This window comes from Apteryx rowi, unplaced genomic scaffold (assembly GCF_003343035.1).
Source record: "Apteryx rowi isolate R43461 unplaced genomic scaffold, aptRow1 scaffold_12, whole genome shotgun sequence".
NCBI classification, from domain to species: Eukaryota; Metazoa; Chordata; class Aves; order Apterygiformes; family Apterygidae; genus Apteryx; species Apteryx rowi.
The window spans coordinates 3514214-3533111 of NW_020447419.1; the positions used below are offsets into that span (position 1 = coordinate 3514214).

An 18898-nucleotide genomic window follows, 5' to 3' on the forward strand; every position below is an offset into this window, starting at 1 on the left:
CCTGTCAAATCCTGCAGCCTGGATTTACTGACAGTATCGCCATCACACGTAGCAAGACAGAGGAAAACACAGAACCATAGCTCTTAAAAAGAGTTTCTATTATCCAAATACGCTGATAACCGAGGCCATCTGGCATAAATCACCTTCAGGGCTTGTACACAGTATTTACCAGCTGTCAGAGAATCTCTTTTGAATGACTTATCAGGCTAGAAGAAGAAGAACATGCCTCTAAGCAGTTCCCCCACTTCAAAAAGTTGTAACTTGGACATCAGAAATAACTGAAAAGCCACGTGCCAATGGCACAGGCAAAGTGCTACTAAAAACAACAACAACAACAAACCCCGGACATTTGCATTCAAGGGCTGCATTAACTTGTAGTTTTCCACATTAAGTCATCTGTTATCAAAGCCAAAGCCAACACACCTGCCCCTGGAGAACACCCTTCCACAGCAATACTGTACACACCACTGCAGATGCAATGGGACTACCGATGCCCTAGCTCAGGAGCGTGTGTAAAGTTGTAGGTGACTTATTTGACATAAAAAACGCATGCAAGGAGATTCATTTGCTCAATTCCTTTGTGATCTCTTTCATGCAGTGGAAATGAAAAACAGAAAAGAAGATCTCTTCCAAAAGAAAAAAAGATAATTCATTTGATACAGCTGTTCTGACCTGAATATACTTGTACAGTCTTTGTGTGTGGAGAAGAGATACTCCTCAGATGAGCAATGGGAACATTAAGTTTGACCAAAAAGAAAAAAAATCATTTTGACCTGTTTGCCCAAAGAGCTGCACTTGAACACTTTCTCCAGCTAACCTACAATTCCCTTGTTTTTCAGCTTTGCATCTTGCAAGGCCACATGCATTTTCTCAGCCAGATAATGCTTTAAAATACATTCAATGTGATAAGCACATCAGACATTGTTCCCAACAAAGCAGGCACTGAAGGGAATATGGGTCACTTCCAACTGCGGCAATCAACTATAAACACTGGAAATCATAAAAAAGAACATAAAAAGGTGATAGAAAAAAAGAGTGTTCAGCCAAGCCAATTTGAAACAAAGCCCCAAACCCAGCGTGTCCTCAGGTCAGGGCAGAGTAACACCTTGTACTGGAGCCCACTGATTTCGTAACTTTATGTCATTCTGGCAACACTTCTAATACAGGAGAGGTGGTGAAGTTACTGCTGGGCTTGACTGGGGGATTAAGTGTTTACCAGTGTAACACAGAGCGCTCCAGCTGTTTGCAGCCTCAAAGGAAAACGTCTGCCACCCACCAAACACCGTGAGAGCAGAGCTACCAGTTCAGGAGAATTTGCGCACAGGAATGCATGGCAAACCTTACCCCTGTCTTGAAGGCCAGAGCTCCTGCTCTGTTTTTTTGCTAACGTGTAAAGAAATGATTGTTCTTAACATCCATTTTTTTTACACCCTCCCTTCAGCCCAAAATATTGATATGAAGAACATTGGCCTGTTTGCCACTGTCTGCTCCGGGCATTTCCTGACGCCAGGAGATGACACTTCCCTTGCTGCGGCTTCGGGCAGGACCCACGCCGCTGAGCTCCCCCATCTCTTCGCCTCGGGGGCGATGCGACGTGTCCTGCCGGGCCTCCCCGCGCCGCAGCGAGCAGGGCGACGTGGCCCGGAGCGCCGGGGTCCCTGGCAGGCCCGAGGCCGTGGTGCTGGGCTGGCCCTGGCGGCTGCGCTGCTCAAGGAGCCCGCTGCCTCGCAGGCAGCCCTCAACCTTCCTCGGGGCATCCGGATGCAGCCACTGCCACCGGAGCCCGTTTTACTTGTTCCCCCTCAAAAACACCAGCATGAAAGACCTTCCCCTGCCTGCTTCCCTCCCGTGATACCAAACGGCCCCGAGGCCCGCGTGAGAAGCGGGTTCACGTTTTCGGGCTGCCACTGGCCGCGTGAGGAGGGTGCTKCTGGCGGGAAGCACAGAAGAAGGGCAGGTCCCCGCACCGCCACCACGTCGTGCTAAAAACACCCACTGCCGGAGAGGCAAGACCCCCGCGCCGCAAGCCTCTGCGCCCGCAGCTATTCCTGCAGTGCCATCTCCTGGCTTAGCGCGTAGGAGCGGCCAGGCGGGAAACAGCAGGGGCCAAAATTGGGGGGGGGGGGGGTCCTCTGGAAAAATGCTGCGACAGGTTTAGACCGTGGCCCAGGATACGGGAACGCCAGAATCGCGAAAAGCGCTCGTCACTCGGTCACGTACGACGCAGCTCCCGGCAAGTCACGGCACTAGCTTGGAAACGACATTTTTAGGCACAACATTGAGTCGCTCCGCTTTCGGCTTTTGAGCCGTTATAATGGTGCTTTCAAGCTTTCGTTTTTCGACAAACAGCAGGACTCAGAACTTCCTCTTTGCTGAAAACACTGTGCCACCTCACGGCTCCAGGAGGCGAAGACTCCCCGCCACCACCCAGGGAGTCACCCGTGGAAAAAAAAACTCATCAGCTGGCTGCGCTACGGAGCACACGTGGTTTTCAGCCCAATCCAGGGGCTCCCCGCCAGCGTTGAGCCTCGGAAAACGCCAGGGAGCGCCAGAAACGGGGGCGGACGCCGCCGCCGGCCCCGGCCAGCCCGCGGCGCAAGATGGCGGCGCGGCTGCTCCGCCTGCGCGGGCTCCTGCGCGCCAGCGGCCGCCGGCCCCTCTCCGCGCAGGCCAGGTACGGGGCGGGGGGCGCCGCGCACACGCGGGGGGCCGTGCGCGGGCTCGCGTCTCTCTTCGGCGTGTGGCGGCGGCGGCGGCGGAGGTGGCCGGGCGGGTAACTGCGCGGCCGGGGGCACCCGGCGCCTAGGCAGCGCCGCCCTTTGCTCCGGCCGCGGCGGCGCCGGGCCCATCTCCCCCAGAGGGGAAGCTCTACCCCCTTGCCTCTATACGTGCGGTTATTGTTTTTAGCTTACTTTAAGTTTTAAAGAGAAAACAGGCTTGCTTTGCCTGCTCACGCAGCTCAGCGCAGCGCACGTTAGGTCTTTATATTGGCCCTGCGTATCCCTTGGGTCTGAGCGTGCCCGGCCCGCGGTGTGAGCTGCGCTCGCCGCGCCAGCCGTCTCCTTCCCTTTGAGCGGGTTGCGCAGACTGGGCTGCGTGTGTCCTAGCAGAGCCTCTGACTTCTTTCTTCTTTCTTTTTTTTTCTTTTTTCTTAGCACTCAGCAAACTGAACAGCATGGCACAAGACGCCAAGAGCCGTCTTCCGCTAAAAGCCTAACCGATATAGGAACTCGAAGGATCTTCTCTTCCGATCACGATATCTTCAGGGAGAGCGCAAGGAAATTCTTTCAGGAAGAAGTGGTGCCCTTTCACGCAGAGTAAGATGCCTTTTGTACCCTCTGTCCAAATAACTTGTGGTTTTTTTCCCAGAATGCTTTTCAGGGTGTTACTCTTAATAGGGCAAGATAAATAGGATATTTGTTTCCATTTATGAGTTTGCATTTTTTTTTAAACTGTCTTGTTTAAAACTAAACTGCCCGTGAAACTCATCTGTGAAAGAAAACACAAGTGATCAGAACTTAATGCATACTTCAAGCTCCAGCTTAAGGCAACCTGGCGTCCTTGCAGGACCAGTGCAGTTCACAGAGTTGCAGCCAAAGTATCCTTGCTTGAATATATTAACTCTGACACCAGTCTTGCTGGTGGAGTTAGCAAGACGGTTTAGTCACCATGTTGTTCTGGTATTTGATACTTCTGCTGCAACTGCTGTCATCCAGAAAACATCAACATCATGTCTAGGTTCCATTATAGCAGATACTTTAAATGCAATACACACAGAATAGTAAACTGTATAATGTGTTATTGAGAAACTTGCACAAAATAACTTGGTCTAAATGTGCATCTCTTTTGCTCCTGTGCAAATCTCTATACAGGCTCTTGTATAGAGTAGAAGTGTCATACTTCCAGTGAACTGAAGTTTGGGGGGGTTCCCCAAACCCCCTTATTTTAGCTATATCTGATCATGTTAGAATACGTTTTTTCAGATGCAAAGTATTAAGTATAAAGTATTAGATGAGTTTCCTGATGCAGCTCACGGTGTGTATCCACAAACAGTTGAGATAGCACAATTGGGTGGGTGGCGTGTTGTGGCTCAGGGGCGGAAATGAACAGCGGGAGGCGATGGAAACAGCTTACATCAGGGTTGTTGCCAACTATTATTTTCATCCTCAAACAATGACCTCAAAGTAGAATGCTTTTCCCCTGTATAAAAATCTTCTGTGCACAAAACCAGACCTTTTCCCCTGGATCTTTGTTCGCGTTACTTCTGGTGCAGTTCATGAATAGGTACTGGCTCAGACAGGGATTACTGAAGATCCTGTTTACTAGTGAGATGACACAACCATTTTCTAGAGAAAGTGGAACAAGTTGGACTTGTATTCTTGCATCACTTTAGGGACCTCTGAACCCTTTTCTTCCAACACCTTTCAAATAAACAAGTAGGTTTCAGGCATAATATATTAATTGGCTGGGCTGGCATGAAGAGACAAGTGTGTCATCAGCAGATGCAGCCGCGATTCACAAATGATTAGAATGAGGAGGAGCTTTGGTGATGGGTGAGGCAGAGACAGGGATGGCCCTGAAAATAGGCAAAGGGCAAAGATAGTAATGAGGCAGGTTTTGCTGAAGGTTTCCGGTGTAGGTGGAAGGAGAGCTCTGGGTATGAGCTTAAATATTCATGATAAGATACTTGATTAACTGTGGATAAAGTGCTATGGTGTAGCTCAGCTGCTTGTGGGGTGTGCCAGAGTAGTGGCTCTGATCTGGTCTCTCTACCGAATAATTTCAAAGTGTGTTTTAAAAAAAAAAAAAGAAAAAAAAGTCATGCTGTGCCACTTTCTGATGAGTGAGCAAACTCCATAAACAGGTGCTATTTTTCTGAGAATAAGGGATTCTCCTCTGGCGTTAAAATCTGCAAACTGTCAGCAGATCAGCCTCAACTGTCTATTTACAAACCTGAAACCGCCTTATAGCAGCAATTTACCAAGAGGCAGCACCAACTTGTCCTAGTGCACAGAGACTGATTTATAGATAAGTTACTAATATGTTAACACTTGGTTCTTGTAAAACAATTCTCACTGGTAGACTCAAAGTGTTTCACAGAACATGATGTATTAATACCCATTTTGTACGTGGGGAACATGAAAAGTCAGGAAGATAGACCTGCCTGTGATTATCCAGATGGTTGTGGCTAAATCTCCTAAATCCTAGTCTGGTACTCGGAGCAACAGGCAACATTACCTTTCCTAATGAGGCCTAAAGAGAYGTCAGGTTATTCATTGGAAGCAGGAGTTCAAACCTGTTATACAGTTGGTGTTTCTGTAATGTCAGCGGCATCCGTGGACTTGAAGAATAGAAAACCTGCTATTAAGCCACCTCTTCTTCACTGGGAAAAGACATAGTTGCTTGTGCGCCCTACGTGTTGTGAGTTGGTATGAGACTGGAAGTCTCTCCCCGAGCGGTGAAACCTGGCCGCAGATGCCGCAGCGTGAAGCAGTGGCTGTGACGAACGAAGAGCAGCGCGCGGGGGTTTCACRTGTGCCCCCGTTCCTGTGTTGTCTGCAGGTGGGAGAAGGATGGCCAGGTGAGCAGGGAGCTGTGGGAAAAAGCCGGGCGGCAGGGCCTGCTGGGCGTTGCCATAGCGGAAAAGCATGGAGGCATCGGAGCGGATATTCTCTCTTCAGCCGTGGTCTGGGAAGAGCAGTAAGTACTAGGAAACTGCAGGAGGAGTTTTAGTTACCATGTTATCAAGAGACTGTATTTTTTTCATATGATTTCCTTACTGTAGCACATGTTTTCTTACAAAAAGTAGTATTATCTTTATAATGGAAGGGATAGTTTAGACATGTAAATCCCTCCTCTTGCAAGTATTTCAGATGACTGTTTAAATAATAAATGTCATTGTGCCCTACCGTTAGGACTTTGTGGCTGGGGGAAGCATTTTCCGTAGTCTGGTAGGTTGTACAACTGTTTGAGAAAGTACAATTTATAAACCACAGTACAAATGCCACAAGTTTAGGTTATTAGCCTGAGACTTCTGTGTGGTGGGGTTTTTTTCAGTGTTGGGTCCATGTTGAACTTCACTCTGTTACAACATTTAAGTCTTTTTAGTGCTTTTGTCTGAACTTTTTTCCTCTTCCCATTCTCCAAGGATGTATGTTAACTGTAGTGGCCCAGGATTCAGCCTTCATTCAGATATAGTCATGCCCTATATTGCAAACTATGGCTCTGAAGAACAGATTAAACGCTTTATCCCCGAAATGGTTGCAGGCAAGTGCATTGGAGCTATCGCCATGACTGAACCCGGGGCTGGCAGGTAAGCTAAAAATAGAGACAGATGGTCTTAATGTTATGTGCTGTCTACTGATTTTTCAGTGAAAAAATTACTGAGCATCCTAGTTTTATAATCATCTCAGTGACTAGACAATATCCCAGCGTAGACAGAACGTCGAAAACAATTGTAATTTATAAATTGCTTTATTACGGTTTTGTCATTTCAGGATATTTCCTCAGAAGCAGTTACCTTATCATGCCACTTTTGGCAAATACACTTTTGTATTTGCTTTTATAGTCCGAATTGTTTATACTTTAATATGAAATGTTGTAACTGGAAGAAAATTACATACCTCAGTAAAGAGGGCTTGTCTTCTTTAGTATTAGCTTTTGTTTTGGAACAGAACACCTTATTTTCTTTTCTCTGAATCCTTTCAAACAGAGAAATCTCCCTCCTTTATCATCATTATTGAAGGACAGACAGCACCTATATTGGGTAGACACAGCTGATCTGGCCAGTTTCCAAAATGGTGGCGGGGAGGGGAAGGGGAACATGTGACAAGCAAAAGGCTTTGGTGTCATGCTTCTACAGATGGTAGATGTTTTCAGTGGCTTTCTGCAGAGCCCCTCATCAGGACCGAGCCTGCTTAGGCGATGTAGTGTTGGCTGGCGTTTGACGTTTGCCCTCTCAGGCGTATTGGCTTAGGAGGGTGCTGACCCACTGGTGTCAGTGCTTGCATTACCCCCACCTCCCACAAGCAGAAGCGTTAAAATGGGACCCCATGCTCTTGTATGCTTGCAGAGATTTATTATCCCTTTACACGCTGTGCTTTTGGTTTCTGTGCTATATTCTAAGCTGTTTTGGTGTGTTTCGTTATCCTCCTATGTATTTTCACTGAGTGCATATCTTGATGGTAGTCTTTATAGTCTACCTTATTTTATATTTGGTATAATTTAAGATAAAAATTGCCGCTTCTCAAATGGTGTCTTAAAGGACCTTTTAAATCTCGTTTTAGTGACTTGCAGGGAGTACGAACATACGCAAAAAAAGATGGAAGTGATTGGATTCTTAATGGGAGTAAGGTAAGTGAACAGAGATGTACACCGCTCACAGGCTTTGGGAACTGAATGTGTTTAGACAGTGAAGGATGTGCTCCAGAGTCAGCAGCTCCCCCTCCCGTTCTTTCACTTTTTCTGGTTTTATTTGCCAGTCGCATTTTTAGGACTTAAGATACTTCTGCTGCTGGCAATTTATGGACCAATTTATGGAAAGGCTTGAGTATGTTCTTTCTGTAGCTTTTAAGTAACCTTGTCTAAAGGCTTTATTTTCTCTTGAACTGGGGGTGGGGCCTTCATAATATAAGCAGGACCAGGGCTATTTCTCAGTGCTGAGATGGAACAGCAAAATGTATATACTATTCTGCCATGAAATCCTCAATAGTCTGAGTAAAAGCTTTTGTTGTCACAACACAATTTGTGGAATCTTTATTCAGGAGCCTGCTGTTCAAGTTAGGAGAAAAAATACTGTATCATATGTTATGCATGTGCTGTCAAGCTGTTGCAAGGCTGGCAGCATTAACGCTTCCTTTTGTTCCCATAATAAGAAAGCAAGAAGGCAGAAGTAAAGTGTTTAAATGGAAGTGTGAGTTCAACAGGATTCTTTTAAGGCTATAAACTGTCTTCATCTTTTTTCTCTCCCTTTTTTTTGTAGTTTCAATGAGAACTTGGTACTGATAGAGACTTCTGGCCTTAGCAGAATTTCAAGTGCTGAGTGTGTGCAAGGAAATATGTACATATGTGTTTAAAAGGATACTTGCTTATGTTGCCTCATTGAAGCCAAGCAAGACAGATTGCTCATTTCTTTTGGCAGAGTTAGGATTCTGAGCTTCTTGCATTTTGTCTCTTGTTTCTCTGTTTGGTCTGTCAAGTCTGTTGGAGCTCTGATTTATAATAATCTCTTTTGTAATGTATGTTCCAACTTTCCATGCACTGTGACACACACATACCTATCCTAAAATGTTACATGCAGGTGGATGGATCATACTACAGAATTACAGTGAGCAGTTGTGACAGGAAGCCATCCATAGTTTTGCATTTTATACCTTACACGTTTAATTTCTGGAAAACAGAACATCTATGTTAGTCTGATGTCTACATTTGATACCACACTCTTTTTCCATGGGACAAACAAAAGAAACAGACCTTTGCATTCTTTAACTTCACACTTCTGATTCACATGATCCTTCTTGAACCGATTCCTACTTTAATAGATCTTGTTCCCAAACACATTTTATTCTTTCTGAATTCTTAAAATTCTTAAAATCCTTCTGGACACTTACAGCTTGCATCTTGATTCACTTGTAAAAGTATCCATGCTTTTTCTCTTTCTGTTGCTTTATAATCTCTTCTAACGTCCTTACAGCTAGCTTGTTGCTTTATTCCATGTTGCTTTTCTTGCAGGTATTCATCACGAATGGTTGGATGAGTGATGTAGTGATTGTGGTTGCAGTTACAAACCGTGAGGCCCGATCCCCTGCTCACGGAATCAGCCTTTTTCTGGTGGAAAATGGAACAAAAGGTTTCATCAAAGGACGCAAGCTGCACAAAATCGGCCTGAAAGCCCAAGTGAGTTCATGTGACCTTTAACATGTAGCGCACTTGGAGGTAGTCCAAAAGCACTTAATACCTGGAATCAGCGAAATAAAGATAAAATGGAACTGTACCTCTGTTTTCATCCCTAGGCTTTAGGGAACAAACAGGATATCTGCATGCAAAGAATGTATGCTGAGCATAGTTTGTGGAGGTCTGGAGTACATGCTGTAGAAAAAGAGGCTGAGGGAGCTGGGTTTGTTCAGTCTGGAGAAGCCTGGAAGGACGGGATCTTACTGTCTTCAACTACCTAATGGGTGGTTTTGGAGATCATGGAGCCAGATTCTTCTCAGAGGTGCACAGTGAAAGGCAGAGAGGCAAGGGACGCAAGTTATCAAGGAAAAACCTGAAGAGGTATTAGGAAAAGTATTTTCACCATCAAAATGGTCAGACACTGGAACAGGGTCCCGGGGAGGTTGTGGAGTCTCCATCCTTAGAGCTGTGGAAAGTGTGACTGGACAAAGCCCTTAGCTGCCTGCCTTGCTGGGTGCGCTTTTAGCAGGAGGCAGACTAGGTGACCTCTGGAGGACACTTCCAACCAACAAAAGGATTTTATGTTTTCAAGTTAAAGAATATAATGGCAAGAAAACAGTGAAAAAGTAGTGGAACGAAGAGGTGAGATTGCCAGGCTGTAAACCATTGCATTTTAAAATCCTCTTAGGATACAGCAGAACTGTTTTTCGAAGATGTGCGGTTGCCAGCCAGTGCCTTGCTYGGAAAAGAGAACAAAGGCTTCTATTATCTGATGGCAGAACTCCCTCAGGTAAGAGGAACACAAGCGTTTGCTGCCAGTGGGAAGATCACAGAGACATCTTTTTGTCCATTACAAGGATCTGTCTTAATCTTGGAAATTATGGATTATGGTGAGCCATCTCAGGCTCAAAATCAGGGTGTCTGTGAGCAACATCCTGTTGGTACTGCTGCTTTTCAATTGAAAAATGCAGTTCCTAGTGCTAAAAAAATGCATTTCTCTAGGGCAGTGGTAAAAATGTTGACATCCCCCCTGCTCAAAGCCAGATCCCTTAGTCTATGACCCAGCTATTGAAGAACCTGAGTTTAGATCAATCTATTAAAAAGAACATGCCACAGTTCTCTTGAGTACTTTCAGAATGGAAACATTTTGCTCAAAAGATTAAATATAGCATGAAGGTCTTTGGTGCATCTGGCAGTCTGTTGAAAGAAAGAAGCAAGCAGTGCTATTTTAGCCAGCAGAAATATATTCAAGATATAAGAGATTCTTTCTTTATTCACATACCAAAATAGAGGAATTGTTTAGTTGTCAAAATACCTTGCTAGCGGAAATAACACTGTTTACAATTTACTGAAGTTTTGGAATGACTTGGGAGGACAGAGAAGCAACATGGGTTTTCAAAACATCACTGTGCTTTGTCAAAACTGACTTCGTATTTGGCTCATCTGGCAGAGATATGTTTRTTTAATTTTATACTCTGAGTAAATACGAAACCTGATCTTTCAGCTTACAAGGTTGTTTTATTACCTGGTTCTTTGACAGAAAATGTTTCCCTGCTCTAAAAAAATAGATGCACTCGTGAATAGATTCTCAGTGATGCATCCGATTATTTCAACAGTGTTAAAAGTAATTATTCTGGACTTAGTTTCAGTTTTTTGTCATGTTATGAGAGGAAAGAAAAAATGGCTATGTGTTTTTAGTTTTGGATTTTTTTTTTCCATGAACATCTTGTTGAAATTGTTAAATACAATTTTGCTTTTAATTGAATAGTGAAAATCAATAATTGAAACAGAATTTGATGTGAATTTTTCAGTCAGGCATTAGGAGTCCTGCAATTGATTTGTAACTATTTTGATATCATTGGCCTAATAAAACTTTAGAACATTTCCCCAAAAGCCTTAAAAGTGGGCTTCAGGCATCATAAATTGAGACATGTCCCAATAATTAATTTTAGTAATGCAGTGTGTCTGGTTTGATACTTAGTGTGACTTCTGCTTTACTCCCTTAATGAACAACATGGAACATCCGTTTCCCAATTGTGCATGTACATATGTGCACCTGATACAGAGAAATGTAGGATTATTTTCACTGGATTGTGTAATTTGTGTTTCAAAAGGAAAGACTGTTGATTGCTGATATGGCTCTTGCCAGCTGTGAATTCATGTTTGAAGAAACAAGGAATTATGTGAGGCAAAGAAAAGCTTTTGGGAAAACAGTTGCACACTTGCAGGTGAGTTGGAACTGAGAGACTTGTAGGTACATTTCAGCGTGCATCTGTGTTTCACATGTCTGTACGTGGAATATTGAGCAAATGAAAATTACTGGACGGTTTTCAAAGGGTTGTTTATTTGCATAGGTTTGCCTGGTGGACTGTTGCTGTCATCTGTCTTCCTGCCCATGGTTATTTAAAAAAAAAAAAAAAAAAAAAAGCCCAACCCCCTAAATATATGTGCCATGTAGATACCCCAGCAGTGCTGCTTTTGGATTTGAAATATGCAGCTAGAGAATATACTGACTTGTTACTTATGATGAAAATTCATGTGGTTGCTGTTAGGCTTGCGTTTTACAGTGTGAGGCCCTAGTCACAGGGAATGCTACACCTGCATGCATTTCTGAAGCTGACTGGAATGCTGTGGGCTCCAGAAGAGCTCGGTGCGTGTGCAGGCGCGACGTCCCTCTGCACGTGATGTGTCGCGAAAACATGATCTCTGAGACTGGTGCTGGTCAGGGTTCCTGAGCAGTGACCTTGTCGTCCTTGTTTGTATTTAGCTTTATAGGTATTGTAGCGAGATTCCTCAGCTGCCAGGTAACTAGGTACTTAAGTGACTGCATATAAAACCTGTGGGATCATTCTCTGAGAACATAACTCACTCCTGGCAATGGGAGTTAATTGTATTTTGAGATATTTATGCCTACACTCTTCAGTTACAGTCATAAAAGCAGATGATGCTTTCCATGGTGTTGTGATGTTAGAATTTTCCTGAAGACCACATTAGCTATTAGGTCTGAAGCAGACCAAGTTCCTGCATGTTTGGTTTATAGGGCAGGAATGACTTACAGATTAGAGGATGTTGGCCTTTTTATTGATTGTGATATACTCTTGAAGTAAAAACAAACAAACAAAAAAACCTGTTCTAAGTCTTGAGACTTTGTCAAAATCAAATCTGTAATTTTGGGGAACAGAAGCAGAAATGAGCCCTTAGAGGCTGGAATACCAGGTATCTTTCAGGCAATGAAGATCTTCATCTGTGTTTTTTAAGTTTACTTGTAGAAATACATGATTCAAGATGGAATTTGTGCAGTGTGCAGCCTTAACACTGAAGAAATATATTTTACAGTCTTTTGCATGTAGGTGTGGGGTGCTTTTTAATTACAATAGTTCACTATGCAGAGACCTCCAAAATTTTCTCCTCTTTGAGGCTAACCCATTGCCAGCCACAAGGCAGCCAATAAATGTTATAAAGTATAATATTTTTGCCCCAAAGGATCAATTCTGGTATACSTCTTCAGTTTCCCTTTGTTGCTGATTACTAAAACGTGCATATAGTCAAAAGTTGTCTCCTTTCTAATTAGAGCTCTGTCTTGCCTGATTCATTTAGCCATGCCACAGTACAGTGTTTGAAATCAATCTTTTCTTTGTAATAGTAGATTGGTCAATTATATTAATCGGTCAAGGGAAGAAAGAACACTTCTTATATAGGATTTTAGAGCTAGGAGATCAGAAAAGACTTTTGTTACTGGGTTGTATTCTTATCCCCTCCCTACCAGTGCAGAAATTACTACAAGATATTTGAGCGCTCGCCTTGCCTGATTTTTCCCTAGCCTTAGCAATGGATTTTACCTCTTCTGTCTAGAAACTCCTTTTCAGTGTAATAGACCTCAATGTTAGAAAACTTTCTGATAGTTAGTTTAAAATTTCCTTTGTTTCTACTTGTATGTCTTTGAATCTCACTTAAGCTCTAAAACACTGTATGCATAGAAAATATATCCAATATATTATGAAACATTAATAAACTAGGGAAATTACTGGCTCTGCAAAATAAAAGTTTATTTGCCCACAAGGGGGAGCACAGGGTAGCAAAGCATCCAATGCCTAATACTCAGCGCTCTCTAGGAATTTCTGTATTCAGACTGTTGGTTGGGTTTTTTCTCCTGAGGTCATGTTTTGAGTTGGTTTTGAGAATTGAAGGGCAATAGTTTTCTTTAATAGGATTGTTAAAGACATAATTGTATGGAAAGTAAGTTACCTTCTGCTGCATAGAGCCAAAGTTGTTTGAAATGGTATGTTTTTTAACTGGGCAGATGTACCTTCTGTGCATAACGTTGCTCGTGAAGTAGGCTTCATCTTACAGAAATCCTTTTAGAAAATGCTCCATTTTCTACTTGAAATATTCTTTAAAAACACCACAACTTCTGCTTTACTTTCCTCTGGCTCCTCCATCCACCTCCAAAATAAGACGGTACAGCACAAGTTGGCAGAAATGAAAACACAGATTTGCGTGGGTCGAGCTTTTGTGGACAACTGTTTGCAGCTGCATGCAGATAAACATCTGGACTCCTCCACAGCTTCTATGGCAAAATATTGGTACGTGGTTAAAGTAATTTGAAAGTGTTTCTTGTGTGATCTTGACAAGAGCCTAATAGTAAAAACTCTGAACTGTCTAGATTTGATGAAAAGATAAAATTACAGTCTGATTAATAATTAATTTGTCAGCTTCTAACAGACACCATTAGCTGAAACTTTAGTCATGTAGTCAATAAAAGTCTTAAACAGTTACACTGAAAACCAGTGTTAGTTAATCGGATCAATTTCAAAGTAACAGCGTGCTTCTAAGATGGAATTCCCTGAATAATAAGATCGGGTCTCAACTTTAGCTTCAATTAAAAGTGAATATTTCCTTGGTATTTAGAAAGATGTTTCCACGTTACCATGGCAAATCTTTAAAAAAACAGAACAAAACCTGGGTTGATTGGAAGCCTGTGAGATACAGAATGCATTTTAGTTAACATTGCTTAGCGATAGCTGTACAGCTTAGACAATTTTTGAAGCTATCCTGTTTCAGGAAGAAATAGTTGGCTACAGCTACTGCTGTAATTGAGACTAAACAGCTCTTTCCTTTATTGGCCAGAACTCCTCCTCCCTCTCCCCGTGCTTGGTGGTGTTATCTGTTAACTTAGGTTTAACCAGAGAAAGCTAGATGAGTAGATGCATCTCAGACATGGCCCATGAATTTGGCACCTGTATAGTTTTCTCTGTTTGCAAAGATAGGAGGAAAATGCAGATCAGACATTTATAATAGCATGTAATTTTATGGAAGATACACAGCTTTACAAATCCTAGACCAGCATAAAGCCTTCTAAAATATAAGGACAGAGGAAATATTCAGAAAATGCTAAGGGAATCCAGTGAGAGTATTTACAATGAAAGGAAGGATTTCGACTGAGTGATATTCCTGGCGCTGTCTACCTAGAAGTACCAGGTACATAAGCAGACGCATTCACTTTTGAGGAGGAGGAAGCAACTAGTGCCAACTCAGATATAGACTTACTTCCTCAACAGATTTTTCCGAAGTGAGGAATTTGAAACTTCCCCACCCTCCCAAATACTAGTGCTCACAGTTTGTTGTGGATTTCCCCTTTCCCATAATGGAGTTCCTGTGGCTCTCTTCCATAAAACTCTCCTAGACAGTTTAGAAAATGCTTGAATGAAGAACTGCTTTTTTCCTTCATGTTTCAGGAGACCACCTCTAGTTAATTTTGCTTAAAGCCTATTGTACAGTCAATGATCTTTGAGGTGGAGGTTTGAAGTATTTTAAAAAATAGTTTATGGATCTCTTTACTGATCTCTAATGAAGGGTCTGTAGGCTTTTGTTTTGTGGTGACAGCAGCTGTACTACATAGTTAATTTTAAGATATATTTAGGAAAGGCAGTTGCAGTAACTTACTTGCAGATATAAGCTTGATATAGTAAACGTCAGCAGAGGGGAGGGGGTGTTTAGAGGAAGCGAATCTTGCATTCTTACATGAGAAGCAATTACTTTGGTCATTTTCTTTACTTCTGTTGCTGCTCTACACAAGTCATATGCTTAGGAAGTGTTTCTTCATGTCTTTAAACATCAGCTTGAACTTACAGTGCAGGGAATATCCTATGGTTCTTTCATCTGAGTGTTTGAAATAGCATCAAGTATGCAGCTTTCCAAAAGCTGAGATGCAGGAAATAAACCAAAAATGGCATGTTATCCCTCAGATTCTAGAGGGATGGCGTGCAAAACGGAATGCTTTAAACATTTTTAAGCAGAGAATAATAGAATGTCTTGCAGTGAGCAGTCCTGTTTAAGAATTACAATATTTTTTAGAATCAAAAACTGTAAAATATATTGAGGAAAGTACAGTGTCCCCAGATGACGGTTGTATTCAGAGAGCATCCTGGTGTGTTGCTAGTGGGGAAAAAAAGTCTGTGATGCTGTTAATTTTTATGATTTAACTGAAGGATTTGATAAGAAAACACACTAACCTACTTTACAAAAGAAATCTCTTGGCACACGTTAGCCTGTTAAAAAGGTGCACAAGCTTGTCTGTTTTGAAAGCTTTCCCTTCCGTGAAARCTCTTCCATAATGAGAACAGATCTTAAATACTCTTCAATTTGATGCATTAATTTCTTACTGTTCGTGCACGAAGAAGAAAGGCCCTCACAATATAAACTACCTCAGTGCCCAACATTTTAGATCGGTTTTGTAGAGGAAAAAGTTTGATAGTTATATTTTTGTCTTGCTAACTTGTCTGTATCTCTAATAAAGTTTCACAGCATATATGCTTTAAAAACAATTTTCTTTTTGGCCATTTAAGGTCTTCTGATCTCCAAAACAGTGTGGCTACTCAGTGTGTGCAACTGCACGGAGGATGGGGATACATGTGGGAGTATCCAATTGCAAAGTAAGTGCAACATTTCAGGCTTGAATAATGAAAGATTACCAGCAAAGTAAAATGAGGCACTTCCTTTACGTCTACTTGTCAGTTGTTTTGTGTAGGGCTGATTTACTGTTCCTTTTCTCATTATGTTTATTGAAAGGCAACCCACTGTACAGATGTCTGCAGGAAGGCTCAGTTTTAATTCTGCAAATAATTCATAAGCTATTGAGCAATTCTTACCTATTTTTCACAAACTAAAAATGGATTTTCTAGAAAAAGTACTAATTAAAAAACAGAGAAGCAGTGTAAAAACAAACAGGGGAAGCTAGTTTGTATGTTTTTTCTGAAATTCAATACAAGTGTATCAAGGGAAGAAAAAACTTTTATGTTGGTCAGCCTAAAGGTTTTGTAATACTGTAAAATAACAGATTGCTTAATGAAGAACCTGAGAGGTCACATTCAGCTTTTTGTACCTTTTTAAATGGAAGAACTAAGAGAGAGAGAGAGAGAGATTTGCCATTCCCAATTTTTTGCCTACTTTATGAACTTGAGAGCATTTTATGATGCTGTTTTTTATATTTCCCTGTATATTGTATAGGAAGATTTTTTTATTTTATTTTTTTTCTTTTTGTGTACATGCCACTGCCACAATAATATAGGTAAGACTTTCTTTTAARAAAGGGGAAAATCAGATAGTAGAAATCACAGAAGAGGACTGTTGGCAGTTGACARATGGGTATTGTAAACTCATTTTTAAAACTGACTAGATCCAGATTTATTCTAAATACATTTAAAGTATCAAATGATGCTCTACAATAACTTTTTTAATGTGTATTTTAGCAAATACATACATTTTTGAGTGTTCTGCACCATCCTACTAATAATAGAAAGGCCAGCAAGCCCTGGCTGGGGAGTCTTAGAACCTCTGTTTCCCCTTATGTGCAGTATTTGTCCCTCCAGGGTTTTATTATCCCCACAGCTCTGCGACATGGATTTCCTGAGAATGCCATATTGCTCTTGGGCTTCTGTGTATGTACACGGGAGCAGAATTAAGATGAATAAGCACACCGTCATCGTTCTGCATGCTGTCAGCAGCTGCATGTGTACCAGGGCCAGTTCCAGCTTGCGCTATGTGTTGCTTTCTGACTGCTAGCTGTAGCTCCTAGCCCAAATGGAGCTGGAGTTGGTATCTGTTCAAAGCTGTATCCAGCTGATGCTTGTTCAGCCATCAGTGGTTGAAACCGCTTTGAAAAAAAATGAACCTCCTTAAAAATGTGCTAAAATAAAAGCAAATCCTACTGGTTTATTAGATTCTGTTGATAAATTATGCAAATAAGATCTTAAAATACTTGTAGCCTCATGTTGTGAATTTCTCCACATCTTTTTAAAGAGGCGTTCTTTATCAAAAAAATTTTTGCATCACAGTGGCCTCCTGGATGTGGAATAAAAGGKTCGCAAATGGTAGAGAAGGTGATGAGATTACATACTTCCATAGCTTTTAATGTCCAGATTTTGTAAGTTTTCCTCCCTCTTTATGCAGTATATTTTTACATAATTGAATAAAATCRATTAAAGTAAATTTTTTTATTTAATAACTGATTTAAATTTCCTCAACTTGACTTGTGTCAAATTGAATGAACTTTCTCCCTTTGTACAGTGTAAAATTGTGGTGTGTGATCTTTCACTGAACACACTACTGAAACCTAATTCTGAGTCCATACCAATGTTTCTTCATAAACTTAGAGTAACATCATACATTTTCATTTTTTTCCATAATTGCCAAATTAATCCTAACGCACACAATGTTCTGAGAATTAAAGTGGGTTCTTATTTTTTTAAAAGATGTGGCAGCAAGACATGGTCAGACGCTCAAAATAGGAACAGCAGACCAGATTGATTTCTGAAGTTATTGAAATAACATACTTCCTTAATCAAAGTTAATGAAAGAGGTATGATTTTGTAATCCAGAAGAATAATGTACTTCAAAAAAGAGGGGTCTCCAAAGATTAAGACTTGATACCTTCCTTTATGGCTGTACATACGTTCTGAGAAGTCTTTTTTTTTTAATCTTCCTTCTTTTTTTTTCCTCAGAGCTTTTGTGGATGCCCGTGTTCAACCAATCTATGGTGGTACCAATGAAATAATGAAAGAGCTTATTGCTAGAGACATTGTCAGTGACTAGTGGGGCAGATGTTAACTTCTTTGGAGAGTATTCCTGAATCCTTTCACATTAATATATGGGATAAAGTCAGGCATGAGAATGTAAGTAAAAGAAAGATATATGGTTTATTTTACTCTTTGAAGGAAGAGATTAATTATTAAAAATAACTGTTATGAAAGTGATAGTCACAACAAGGTGCTCATATACAAGTTTCCTGATATTTAATGGACTACTTTGAGTTTGGTGGATAATACTGAGACTACTCTCTGAATTCCAGAAACCTCATATCTATGTTCTGGTAATGAAAAGCAATTTTGTCTTTGGAATGTTATGGATAGATCAGTCTTTCAAACTTAATGTCATTATATCGAATCCAACCCTCCCTTCTCAGAATTAAACACAATCATCACCAGAGATATCACCAGAGAAACCACTTTCTTAACAAATTAAAACAAAATTAAAAAGTAAATAATAAAAAATTAAAAAGTATATACAGCTTGGGATTTGCACTGCCACTTGACAAATATCACTGTGCCAAAGTAGAATGTGAAACTTCTGCTGCTGTTCAGTTTATTATTGTGTAAGAATACACTTAATGGAACGTGTTAAAGAAGAGCAGCCTTTATGTACACATACTTACTGGGGAGCAGGGGCATGGGATGTATGATTATCCTTCATGTTTACACATCACCAAGAGTGCCTTATTTTAATTACTGTGCTTGGGTAAATATAATAAAGCATTTCTATGCAAGCCAGCAGTTGCCTGCATTACTTGAGGAGACGAAAGCCCGTCGGAGCAGGAGGAGGCTTCCCCTTGGCTCGTTACTCGTGTCAGGGGGCTGACGGGGTTCCCGAGAAAGCGAGCGTGTTCCGCGAAGCCGGCGCCCACCTGGGGAAACCGTTAAGGCGGCCGTTTCGCCCTGACTGAAATATGTGG

General features: G+C 41.6%; 1 protein-coding gene across 1 annotated transcript; it reads left to right on the top strand.

Moving 5' to 3' along the window:
- Positions 1–2263: 2263 nt before the first annotated feature.
- On the top strand, positions 2264–18716 carry ACADL (acyl-CoA dehydrogenase long chain). The gene is made up of 11 exons (XM_026088012.1): positions 2264–2674; positions 3156–3317; positions 5563–5700; positions 6149–6313; positions 7287–7353; positions 8731–8895; positions 9581–9682; positions 11007–11120; positions 13348–13475; positions 15738–15824; positions 17892–18716. Exons 1-11 carry the CDS (start codon positions 2601–2603, stop codon positions 17980–17982), a joined length of 1293 nt encoding a protein of 430 aa, XP_025943797.1. The 5' UTR covers positions 2264–2600; the 3' UTR covers positions 17983–18716.
- Positions 18717–18898: the final 182 nt, after the last annotated feature.